Raw genomic sequence first — 12,741 nt, forward strand, 5'->3', positions numbered from 1 at the left:
CGGCCGCGTGTTTGGCTGTGTGCTGTGTATGCTATATGTCTGAGTGCAGTGCATGTGTACGCGTACTGTACGTGTTATGTGTGTGTGTGCGTGCTGTGTGTGTGTGCTGCTGTGGTGGTGTGTGTGTGTGTGCGGACGCACTGTGTGTAGTGTGGCTTTGTGTGTGTGGTGTGTCGTGGACTGGTGTGTGTGTGTGTGTATGTTAGGTATTGTGACGTAGAGTGCGTATGTGTACGCGCTATTGTACGTGTGTGTGTGTGTGTGTGTCCTGTGTGTGTGTGTGTGTGTGTGTGTGCTGTGTGTGCGCTGTGTGTTATGTGTGTGTGGTGTTTGTGGTGTGTGCGCCGCTGTTGTGAGGTTGTGTGTGTTGTGCTGTGTGTGTTGTGCGCCGGCCGCGTGTGTGCTATGTGATTATAAATATCGACTAATTATAACTCCTCCGTATGTTTATTCTATACTACTATAAGAAAACTTTTCATTTTTTAGTTTTATAAAAGCGTAGTTAACCACGCGTACGAGGTGTGGTTGCGACCAAATGGCTTTTAGGCTGCCCCAATCACTTTCTATTACGACCTGCGCACTACCTGTTCCGTAAACATGCAGCCTAACAAACAAATACTCCGCCACTTAATGGTTGGCATAGCTGGTAATTAGGGACTCTGGACACGTGCCTATGGAATGGCAACAAATAATCGAAGCGAATTATGCCAACTTAATAGGGATCAAAACAAAATACATTAACGTTGGAATTATACAAAAGGACTACACCGACGTAAGAACTTTAGCCCAGAAAAAAAACTGGAAGTGTGTAGATGAATGATCTCGAGTACATTTCAGGCATTAGTTGACATTCCCTGTGATTATGATAGCTCGTGAACGCATAGCTTTTATAGGCATGCCACCTCGTGGAGCCTCCATATAATTGTTGTATAAAGCACTTCGATCCGGAAGCACGGGCAAGAAGGAAACGATTAGTTTTCTGCGTCTGTGCGACCGACCATGCAGCTTCTGGACTCATGAATGGATTCTCGTATGATAACACTTATAGCACTAAATCAACTGCGCAGCATCGTTGAAGACGTACCGCACAAAGCGTTGAGCGAAGGGTTGGCCGAATTACTTCGGCTCAATCTATGCAGCACTACCAAGGAAGAGTGTTTTCATGTTCAGAAAGACGTTTGAAGCTGCTCCCGAACAGCAGCTGCGTGCTTATAGGAAACAATTTTACATAAGCATGTTGCTGTACGCGTCTTGCTCGGTTCTATTCACAGCCATTAAAAGTCAACATTAAAACGATTTCCTTCTCGAAATTAGTTCTGTCGATTCCCTCACGCCACCTATGAATAATAAGTTTTAAACTGCTAGGCAGTAACATTGACGATTCCCGGCATCGTTGGACCCGTCCTTCTTCTCTGATCCACCGCACGTACGCTTCGTTCATTAGACCACCGACGTGAATCAGTCTTAATGTTAAAGTACTCTGCTGTTAATAGCTACTCGGTTAAACACGCCTTGCGCAAAGGAATATTGTTTTAGTTGAAACGTTCTCTGATGCCCTTTATTTTTAACAAAAAGCTGACAATTGTTTGTTATTAGAGAATTAGTTTAAAAATTAATATGTGCGCTAATGATTTAGTATAATCCCTGATCTATTTGTTTATCTGCCTTCAAACCGCCCTATAAATTAGTTTTTAGTCTTCGTTACAGTAGGCGATTAGTTATCTCCCTGTGAAGTGTCTTGTGCATTGGGGGCTCTCGCCAACACGGCAATTCTCATCGAGCTCCCGCCTTTCACCTATTTTACGTCGCAAATTATAGTACATATTAAAGTTGAAGAAACGGCAATTACACGCACAAAAATACACGAACTGATACACCGCCTCTCGCTGGTTTATATGACGCTACAAACGAGAACTGCCAAATATCAATGTTATAATCATCGAAAATCCAGCTTCCATCGCGTATAAACCAGCGTATATCGTGTGTGTGTGTGTGTGTGTGTGTGTGTGTGTGTGTGTGTGTGTGTGTGTGTGTGTGTGTGTGTGTGTGTGTGTGTGTGTGTGTGTGTGTGTGTGTGTGTGTGTGTGTGTGTGTGTGTGTGTGTGTGTGTGTGTGTGTGTGTGTGTGTGTGTGTGTGTGTGTGTGTGTGTGTGTGCGCGTATGTGTGTGTGTTTAAATATCGACTAATTCACTCCTCGTAGTTTATCCTATACTACTATAAGAAAACTTTCATTTTTTAGTTTTATAAGCGTACTTAGTACACGCGTACGAGGTGGTTGGCCCAAATGGCTTTTAGGCTGCAATCACTTTCATTTACGACCTGCGACTACTTTCCGTAAACATGCAGCCTAACAAACAAATACTCGCGCTTAATGGTTGGCATAGGCTGGTAATTAGGGACTCTGGACACGTGCCTATGAGAAGGCAACAAATAATCGAAGCTGAATATGCCACTTAATAGGGATCAAACAAAATACATAACTGGGAATTCTCAAAGGGACTACACCGCGTAAGCTTTAGCCAGAAAAAAACTGGAAGTGTGTAGATGAATGGAACTCCGAGTACATTTCAGGATTAGTTTGACATTTCCCTTGTTATTATAGGTGAACGCATAGCTTTTAGGCAGCCACCTCGTGGAGCTCAATAATTGTTGTAATAAAAGCACTTCGAGCCCGAGCACGGCAAGAAGGAAACTGATTAGTTTTCTGGTCTGTGACCGACCATGCAGCTTCTGGACTCTATGAATGGGATTCTCGTATGATAACACTATAGACTAAATCAACTGCGCAGCATCGTTGAAGACGTACGCACAAAGCGTTGAGGAAGGGTTGGCCGAATTACTTCGGTCCAATCTATGCAGCACTACCAAGGAAGAGTGTTTTCATTTCAGAAAGACGTTGAAGCTGTCCCAACAGCAGCTCGTGCTTAAGGAAACATTGTTTACATAAGCATTGCTGTCGCGCTTGTCGTTCTATTCCAGCCATTAAAAGTCAAATAAACGATTTCCTTTCTCGAAATTAGTCTGTCGAATTCCCTCACGCACCTATGAATAATAAGTTTTAAACTGCTAGCGTAACATTGACGAATCCCGGATCGTTGGACCCGTCCTTCTCTCTATCCACCGCACGTACGCTTGCTATACCCACCGACGATGAATCAGTCTAATGTTAAAGGTACTCTGCGTGTTAAAGCTACTCGGTAAACACGCGCTTGCGCAAAGAAATGTTTTAGTGTTGAAACGTTTCTGATGCCCTTTTTTTTAACAAAAAGCTGACAATTGTTTGTTATTAGAGAATTAGTTTAAAGATTAATATGTGCGTAATGATTAGTAGTAATCCCTGATCTATTATGTTTATCTGCCGTCAAAGCCGCCTATAAATTAGTTTTTTAGTCTTCGTTAAGTGGCCGATTAGTTTCTCCCTGAAGTGCGTGTGCATTGTCTCGCAACACGGCAATCTCATCGAGCTCCCGCTTTCACCTATTGTTACGTCGAAATTATGTACATATTAAATTGAAGAAACGCAATTACACGCACAAAATACACGACTGATACACGCCTCTCGCCTGTTTATATGACGTACAACGGGAACTGCCAAATATCAATGTTATATCATTCGAAAATCCAGCTTCATGGTAATAACAGCGTCGTAGGAAGTGGACGCAGATTTCAATATATAACTAAGGAATAAGCATAAATATAGCAGGATATACATGCTGCGACCATAATGCAATATTGCGCATTTCGGTATTAGCAGGATATGACTATATCCGAATCAATTTCTAGCGGCCATTTCTTCGAAAAAAAATGTGTAGAATTCTCAGTGTTAGAGAATTCTCAGATAACTCACAAACCCTAGTGTATAGAGCGGGTCAGGTCTCAATCACAAATATCCTATTATACAGCTGATATCAGTCAGTAATTCAGGTACACTTTACAAGTAACTCATCTTGCGTTGACGGTGGAAAGTTACCTTATGAAAATACTACTTTTGTGAAATTCATCTTTATTTGCTCGAAACATTTCCCGGCAAACTGGAAAAACGTTTAACAGGATTTCCAGACAAACTAGAAAATGTGAAAACATTAGCAACATAGCAATGAAACAATTCCACCCTACGCAAATCACCAAGCATCATCTTGCCATAATTATCACTAAAGGAGATGTCATTGATCTACCCAAAGACCAAGAAGAACAACACTCGCACAAATCGACACAAATCGCAGGATTAGCTAACTTAATTACGAATTGATCTTTATTCGCAGAGTCGTACGTGTGTCCGTTATCGCACATTAAATGTGATAACCACAAATGTGTGTGGAGCGACAAGGTGTGCGACTACGTCGACGACTGTGGCGACGGCTCCGACGAGAAAAACTGCCGTAAGTGTATTCGAGTACAGATCTGTTTCACCTATGAACACCTAAAAGCACATATAACACCTATACCACTATAACACTATAACACTATAACTATATAACTAATAACTATACACTATAACTAACACTATAAAACTATAACACTATAAAACTATGACACTATAACAATATGAACAACTAAAAACTGCCGTGAGTGTAATCTGTTTCACATATGAACACACAAAACCCATAGAACACCTATATATAACACTATAACATTAGAACACTATAACACTATAACACTATAACACTATACCACTATAACAATATGAACACCTAAAAACTGCCGTGAGTGTACTCTATTTCACCCATGAACACCTAAAAACACATATAACACCTATAGCAGTATAAAACTATAACTAATAACTAATAACAATAACTATACACTACAGATGACACTATAACTAACACTATAACACTATGAACACCTAAAAACTGCCGTGAGTGTACTCTGTTTTACCTATAGACACCTAAAACACATATAACACCTATAACACTATACCACTATAACACTATAACTATAGCTATAACTATAACTATAACTATAACTATAACTATAACTATAACTATAACTATAACTATAACTATAACTATAACTATAACTATAACTATAACTATAACTATAACTATAACTATAACTATAACTATAACTATAACTATAACTATAACTATAACTATAACTGTAACTGTAACTATAACTATAACTATAACTATAACTATAACTATAACTATAACTATAAACTAATAAAACTATAAACTATAAACTATAAAACTATAAAAACTACACTTATAAACTTTAACTATAAACTATAACTATACACTATAAAAAACTAACAACTTTACCGACACCATAACCCTATAACAAATTATGGAACAAGCTAAAAAGGGTGCCGTGAGTGTACTCTGTTTTCACCTATAAATTGGCAGCGGCGAAAAACCGCCTGATGGATTTCCACTGTTCGGACCCACGATTTCCCGCGAAAAGCAGGACGTTTAAGCTAAAAATAACGGCTTTTCACGAACGCTCAGCAGACGGGCGGCCTCCTGGTTGAAAATCAACCGAAGTAAAAAGCTGAGTGCGTTCTACTCTTGCGCCGGTCTTCCGCGTGAAAGAATGACGGGCCAATTTGAGCGCGAGTGAAGCACTAGCGCCCCCACTCATCAAGCAAATATATATTTGAAGATTTCGTTCTCATCATTATATAGCGGGGACTCGTGTTTTTGCCGCTGATAAGCGCGCGTCTGTGTTTCTATTGATAATAAAAACTTCATACGCCCGTCGCATGTTAAGCGCCCTTCGATATATGAATTCGGCGCCACCACTTCTATGAATAATTGGAGTATGATAAGCTGTCTGGGCCGTATCTAAACGCCATGGCCAAGCAGCGTAAAAAACGAAATTTGGCCAGATTTAGCTAAATTGTAGTAGCCGCGTTCAAAAGACGTGTGTTTTATGGCAATTAAAAAACAAAAATTGTTAATTTTTTCAGAAGTTCAGGAGCATGTTGGTTGGAAGAGAAAACAGTGCAATAACACAGAGTTGGGCATTAATCAGTGGTTCTTCTGTGATGGCGAGATCGGGACTGCCAAGGATGCTAGGCGAACGCAAAAAAGCGGACTGGCAAAACCCCGATGGTAGGATTGCAAACATCACTAAGCTATATCCACAAAGCCACAACCAAACAAGCACATCAGTCACAAACACAAAAAATTATCATCCAATTATCGCCACGAGTAATGTCGTAAGTTCACAAACCAGGCGGACTAACCCTCCGTGTTAATATTTGTTTATATTGATAATAACAAAAAAACAATCGTCCGCTGCAGAATGAATGGAAGTTATCGCGTTGCTATAAAAAATGCACAAATAATAATGCAAAAAAATATATATGATGTAGAATAGAAATTCTACATGATTTCGATAGAATTTCAGCGCAATACCCGGTTAGATTTAGTAATTACGACGATCGCACAAGTTCTTCTTAAACTCACACGAATGGAATGCAACATTGCACAACACGAACTCCAGTCTATCGGATCTCCTGGTCATGTTTTTCGTTTATATTTTGCGCTATAAAACTCAGGCCACATCCAGTCGCGTGTCCGCTGTGATAATGAAAAATGCATCGCAGAAGCTACATTCGGAAGTAATTATGCACTGTCAAACGGGCACTTTCCATGGCAGCTATTATACTTTTGCAAGGATCGGCTTTTTTTACAATCAAAGTGTCTCGGAAGAAAGTATCCGGCTTTCAACAAAATTGAGAAGAATACCGATTTAATCAGACCCTATTCTAATAAGATACTCGTTGATTTATCCGCGCAATGGACGATCGGCGATCGAAACTGTCGTTTTCGTGGCGCGCGTCGGCGAAGCATCTCCTACTTTTATGTGTCTCTCCGTGAATTTCACAGCGTCGGCTGCACAGTTACGCGGCACCCAGGTGCTTTGTAAGCTGTCCGTCGTAAATCTTGCATTGAAAGTTCGCGCGGCGAAACACGGGCCACATGGAGTAATGCTCACGCTTTAACTTTGCCAGAATCTGTTGGGCGTTGCGACAATGGCGCCGGTATCATAGGACGCATTCGGCGTGCGATTGGAGTCCCGAGACTTGCCCAGAGGGAGATGGACGAAACGAAATTGTTACGGCTTTTTTTCGTTTTTTCGGTTGTAAAATCGAGTTAACATCGAGTTACGGCGCGTATACGTCGCCGTATGCGTTACTATATTCATGTTGGCCTGTTGGACGAGCTTGCGTTTTTCGCCGCCCTCTCCTCACTCCCCTCCCTCAACAATTTTCGTTCCTTTCTGTTTTGTTCAAACAGACCGCGGAACCGACGGAAGCGAATCTCGATTACAGCGATTCTTACGAAACGCCTTTTCACATTTACTTTTCGACGGGCGCGGGGGGTTGGGGGGTATGGTTGTGCTTCGGCGAAAATAACCGATGATATCTATACCGATGCCGGGACTGTTTTTCTCATGTGTGTGTGTGTGTTGTGCGATGTTCCAGGGCGTGAGTGCTCGGCTATGCGAATACCGATGCAAAGCAGGCTGGTGTTGAACAGCGGTAAACGTATGCGGACGGCATCTTGCGACTGCTCGCCGGAATTGTGACGCAATGAGGTAGGCGTGTACATCCTACACACGGCGTTCTCGATGGTACGGCTGCCATAATAGTGAGGCATATGTCGCGGTGCGTTCGGGTGGGCGCGCGGCGAAGCGAGCGAGGCACAGGGCGCGCAAATGGGCTGTCAACATCGTTCAGACGTTTACGTGGGTAAGAATGCGCTTATTTTGTAGAATGATAAATGACATTTGACGACGAAACGCGTAGGCTAGGATATGCCGTGCGAGCGTTGTGCCGCGTCTGTTAGCGCCGTGTGTCGTGAAGCGCGTGGTTGCCTATATTTTGAGCCGTCTTGCTATCCCGTGATTCGCTTAACATCGGTCTCTTCGGATTCGCATACGTGGTATTACGTTATAGGCCGCGGGTGTCTTCCTGTCGAGTTCATACTGCTTAGGATCCTCGCTAGAGTTGGAGGAGTTCGGCTGACGTGCGCGAGGAGTTAATTATTATTGGCATTTATTAATGCTATTTAATTTATATGAATTTTGATGCACACGTACAAATTTCACGTTATTCTAAGGTACGTCTGCAATCCAGCGCGCTACCGATCCGCTGCGACGGGACGAATATAGGCTGGCATCTCGCGAGGATCACGATCTGCGACGGCATCGGCGACTGGTCAGAGACAGCGGATATATCTTTCGAATCAACGACGAACGAATCTGGCGATTGCTGTTAGTCAACGTTTGTATTTACTCTAATTGCGCGGTGGTCATCGGCACCGTCATCGTCGTCGTCATTCATCGGTCATATTATCATCACCATCATCGGTCGCCGTCATTCGTCACCTCATAATTTATCGTCCTCGTCGTTCGTCGTTCGTCATTCACTCGTTCGTCCTCAATCATCATCCGTCAGCTCGGGTCTGTATCTCATCCATTCATCGGTCGTAGTACTCATCATCATCGGCACAGACATGTTTAATTGCACGAAAATTACTGTTAATATTTCGTTGCCATATCGGTGAACTACAGGGAATCCTGACGCGTTCATTTAAGTACCCGGTTAATTATACACAAAAATCATGAATATGTTAGAAAGACAGTCTGGGTAACACAAGACATTTCGCTTGATAATTCTTCCCTTTGCTATAACTAAAAATTACGGCGAGGACGGGGCACGTAAAACTTGACCGAATGAACCGTGACAATACCACAGAACAAACGGATATATCACACACACACACAACACACACCACACACACACACACACCAACACACACACAACACACACACACACACACACACACACACACACCACACAGCACACACCACACACACACACAACAGCACAACAACACACACACACACACACACACACACCAACACACAACACAACACACACACACACACACACACAATATATTAGTATATATATATACGTGGGTGAGATATGAGTCGTATGAAGAGGGGTCGGGTGGGGCGGATAATTATTCCTATAATGGGTAAAATAAAGCTGGATAATTGAAATCTCGAAGTGTTACTCAACTAATATAACGGGTGATACCCTGGCATGTCGATCAGTCGCATTAATATTTGAAACCACAAAAAAACGAAACTCTCTGTTTGTTGACCGGTGCGTTATGTCACTCACTGCCTGACACGAAAAGGCAGAAAAGTAAACCATTCGTAGTAAATTGTTGTGGTTATTATAACCCAGTGGCGCAGGTCATTGCGATATTCCTTTCCTGCAAGTTTTATTTTTCTTACGCTGGAAATACCTCGTCCCGCCAGTCACCAACTCACGGCCGTCTAACAACATTTGACAGGCGCGATAGCTGCCTTTAGGCAAAAGGCACATGCCTGCCACAAGCTTCTTTTATTAAATGGTTAAAATTTTTTTAAATAAAGCATACAATTATATTGCGCTAGCGTGCGTTGCGTGCGTGCGTGCGTGTGTGTGTGTGTGCGAGCGCATGCACAGGCACTTGGAGCGGTTTCAATAAAATATAATGCTAAATAAATACGAAATCTATTTACTACCAAAGTCTTCATGTTTCTCTACTCTTTTTTTCACCTATATTTTTCGGACGATTTCCTGTAAATATGCCACCCAAATGCTCATCTGCAGCACACGCTGGCAGCCGCACGCTAGCTGCTGCCACACTGACACGAAGTAACAGACAAGGAGTAGTAATTAAATACTACGCCTTGTAAATAATTAAAACATTTGTCATAAAAATTTTAAGTAAGCTGTATGAGTTCATTTATCTACTGAAGTATGTCCGCAGTGGCGGGATTCATGGGGTGGATTGGCGTGGCCAGCCACCCCCCTAATTCTGTTGAATGAACAATATTTTTTACACATATACTAATTAATATTGCCCCAGTATAATAGTCGCGCAGCTTGTACAAAAAACGTCACCTGATGCATGCGGTTAATTATGAATTGAGAAGCGAAGCAGATTACAACCTTTTGCAGCTTTTTCACAATTCCAAGAAAGTGAGTTTTGCTGTCACTCTCATCCCAGGTGCGTGGTCACCCCTACATATTCGATAATAAACGCCACCTGAACAATGCCCTCCCTCCCCTGTAACATCAATCAATAACCGCGCTTTGCAAGCCCAAGAATTGTTCTACTAAAAATAGAATTGTCGTAGTCAAGAATGAAGGCTGTAACATGTACTCAAAAGGTACTTCGAATACCATCTCCTGCGGTTACATCTTCAAACATTTTTCTAAGGACCCCCATACCCTCCCCCCCCCTGTTTTTTCAGTTTTGCCTGCACATCGGTTGCATGGCTAGCTTACGCCCCTGTTCGAGGTAGTTTATATCGTTGTCATGAAGTTTCGGCGCGCGCCGACTAGCCGAAAGAACTCAGATACCGACCATGACATGCCAGCGCCATTAAAGTTTGTCGTCGGTGCAAGGAATTTAATTCATGGCGCCTTTTTTGTTCGCTGACTAACAACTCTTATATGAAGGCGAGTCTTGACACCCGCTCACCCGCTGCGGTAGTGACACACGACGCAAATCTTTCACGTGACGCTTACGGTGTCACCGCGAAAGCACATAGCATATAGAGTATATATAGACATACATCTATTAAATCATTGGGCGCGTATGCATAACCGTTGACTCTCTCTCTCTCTCTCTCTCTCTCTCTCTCTCTCTCTCTCTTCTCTCTTCTATATATATATATATATATATATATATATATATATATAGAGAGAGAGAGAGGTGATAATTCAGAGTGCGATATAGATATGGGGGCGATCAACTGACCGCCATGCCGGTACAGCAATGATGACATCCTTGATTATGAGCTCCAAGTTATTGCTTTTGTCTTTTGTCACATACCTCGCATACAGCAAACAACACGATAGCCGACGAGGCGTCCTGCCCCGATCACCACGGTCCGTCGATCTTCTGCGACGGTCGATGTCTGCCACGAGCAAGCGCCGTCTGCAACGGCCGCGCCAACTGTCTGCAGAAGAAGGACGAGAAGAACTGTGGTAAGAATCGCCGCGGCGCATGCGCTTTACTAATTCTATCAAATTTGCGATGAAACTGCGGGATGAAATTCGCGATGAAACTTTCGCGGTGAAACTTCGCGATGAAACTTTCGAAATGAAACTTCGTGATGAAATTCGTGATGAAATTCGCGATGAAGCTTCACGATGAAACTTCACGATAAAACTTCGCGATGAAACTTTTGCGATGAAACTTTTGCGATAAAACTTTGCGGTGAAACTTCGCGGTGAAATACACGTTGAAACTTTTGCGATGAAACGTCGCAATGAAACTTCGCGGTGAAATACACGATGAAACTTCGCGGTGAAATTCACGATGAAATTCGCGAGGAAACTTCACGATGAAACTTCGTGGTGAAATTCGCAGTGAAACTTTTGCGATTCGGCGCCGAAATGCGAGGCGAGAGATCGATGGTCGACTCGATGGGGTTCTAGTGACAGCAGGTTAATCTGCGGCGTGACCACTAAGCGACACTGACGTCCATCCGCGGACATAAACTAGATTGCAGCGAGTTTACGTATGCCTGTATAGACGGACGCCAATAGTCTTTTGTGGCTGCGTCGCTGCTTGTTGGTGTGAGTCGATCTACCATGTGCGCGCTGTAATGAAATCGAGATAGACTAGTCTAGAAAATACTAGTATATAATACTATATAGTATTATAGATTATATACTATAGACTATATACTATAGATTATATACTATCGACTATCTACTCTAGACTTTATACTATAGACTATATACTATAGACTATATACTATAGACTATATACTATGGACTATATACTATAGACTATATACTATAGACTATATACTATATACTATATACTATATACTATAGACTATAGACTATATACTATAGACTATATACTATAGACTATATACTATAGACTATATACTATAGACTATATACTATAGACTATAGACTATATACTATAGACTATATACTATAGACTATATACTATATACGATAAACTATAGTAGTATACTATAGTATAGTATATAATCATCGTACAGAGACGAGGTTTGGCAAGTAAGACACCGTGCACACACGGCGGCGTATACAAACGTCGTACCATTCCTATTTCACAACGTCTTATGCGTTTGTATGTCCTTTAATTTTGTCGCCATGCTAACTCGTAGCGCGGAGAACTGGTCTGTTCATGCAGCTTAGCACATAAAACCACTCATAGACGGGTCGCTAGCTCTTAGCGCATAGCTCCCCGTTTATGGGCCACCTGCGCTTGCGTTATAGATATACTAACTAACCTTCATCAGACCGCCACGTTCCAGCCGTTTCTACATATCCATAATTTCCACCAATTTAACTACCAACTGCAACAACCAAATCGACCGATTTTAGCAATCTAGCCAATCTTCCTATTTAAAATTTCAGTTTGCATATAAAATTTAATATATATTAATGTATAAATATTAATATATAATTCGTAATTTTTGTAAGTACATAGGCGGCTCTTATACAAAATGAAATGATATGTAAATGACATTTTCTTTCTGCATATTGATTTGATTATGCTTTAAAACCCTACCCACGTTTTAAACATAAATATGCCTCGTTGCGCTGCTACGTCTAAGCTCGTGCATTTCAGGAACGCATAAATATTTTCACAGTAAAGTTATATTTATAGATGATGTGTGCGGGCTCGTTTGTGTGTGTGTGTGTGTGTGTGTGTGAATTTTGAATCTTGAAATGAATCTTG

General features: G+C 41.8%; 1 protein-coding gene across 1 annotated transcript in view; it reads left to right on the top strand.

Moving 5' to 3' along the window:
• Positions 1-12,741, top strand: part of LOC106806201 (G-protein coupled receptor GRL101-like) — a 48,751-nt gene that overhangs the window by 9,154 nt on the left and 26,856 nt on the right. Inside the window, exons 4-7 of the mRNA XM_014808071.1 lie at positions 4,264-4,380; positions 5,907-6,051; positions 8,085-8,221; positions 10,860-11,003. Of these exons, the coding sequence (XP_014663557.1) occupies positions 4,264-4,380; positions 5,907-6,051; positions 8,085-8,221; positions 10,860-11,003 (543 nt within the window). The remainder of the gene's footprint in view (positions 1-4,263; positions 4,381-5,906; positions 6,052-8,084; positions 8,222-10,859; positions 11,004-12,741) is intronic.

Source organism: Priapulus caudatus, unplaced genomic scaffold (genome assembly GCF_000485595.1).
Source record: "Priapulus caudatus unplaced genomic scaffold, Priapulus_caudatus-5.0.1 Scaffold8, whole genome shotgun sequence".
NCBI lineage: Eukaryota > Metazoa > Priapulida > Priapulimorpha > Priapulimorphida > Priapulidae > Priapulus > Priapulus caudatus.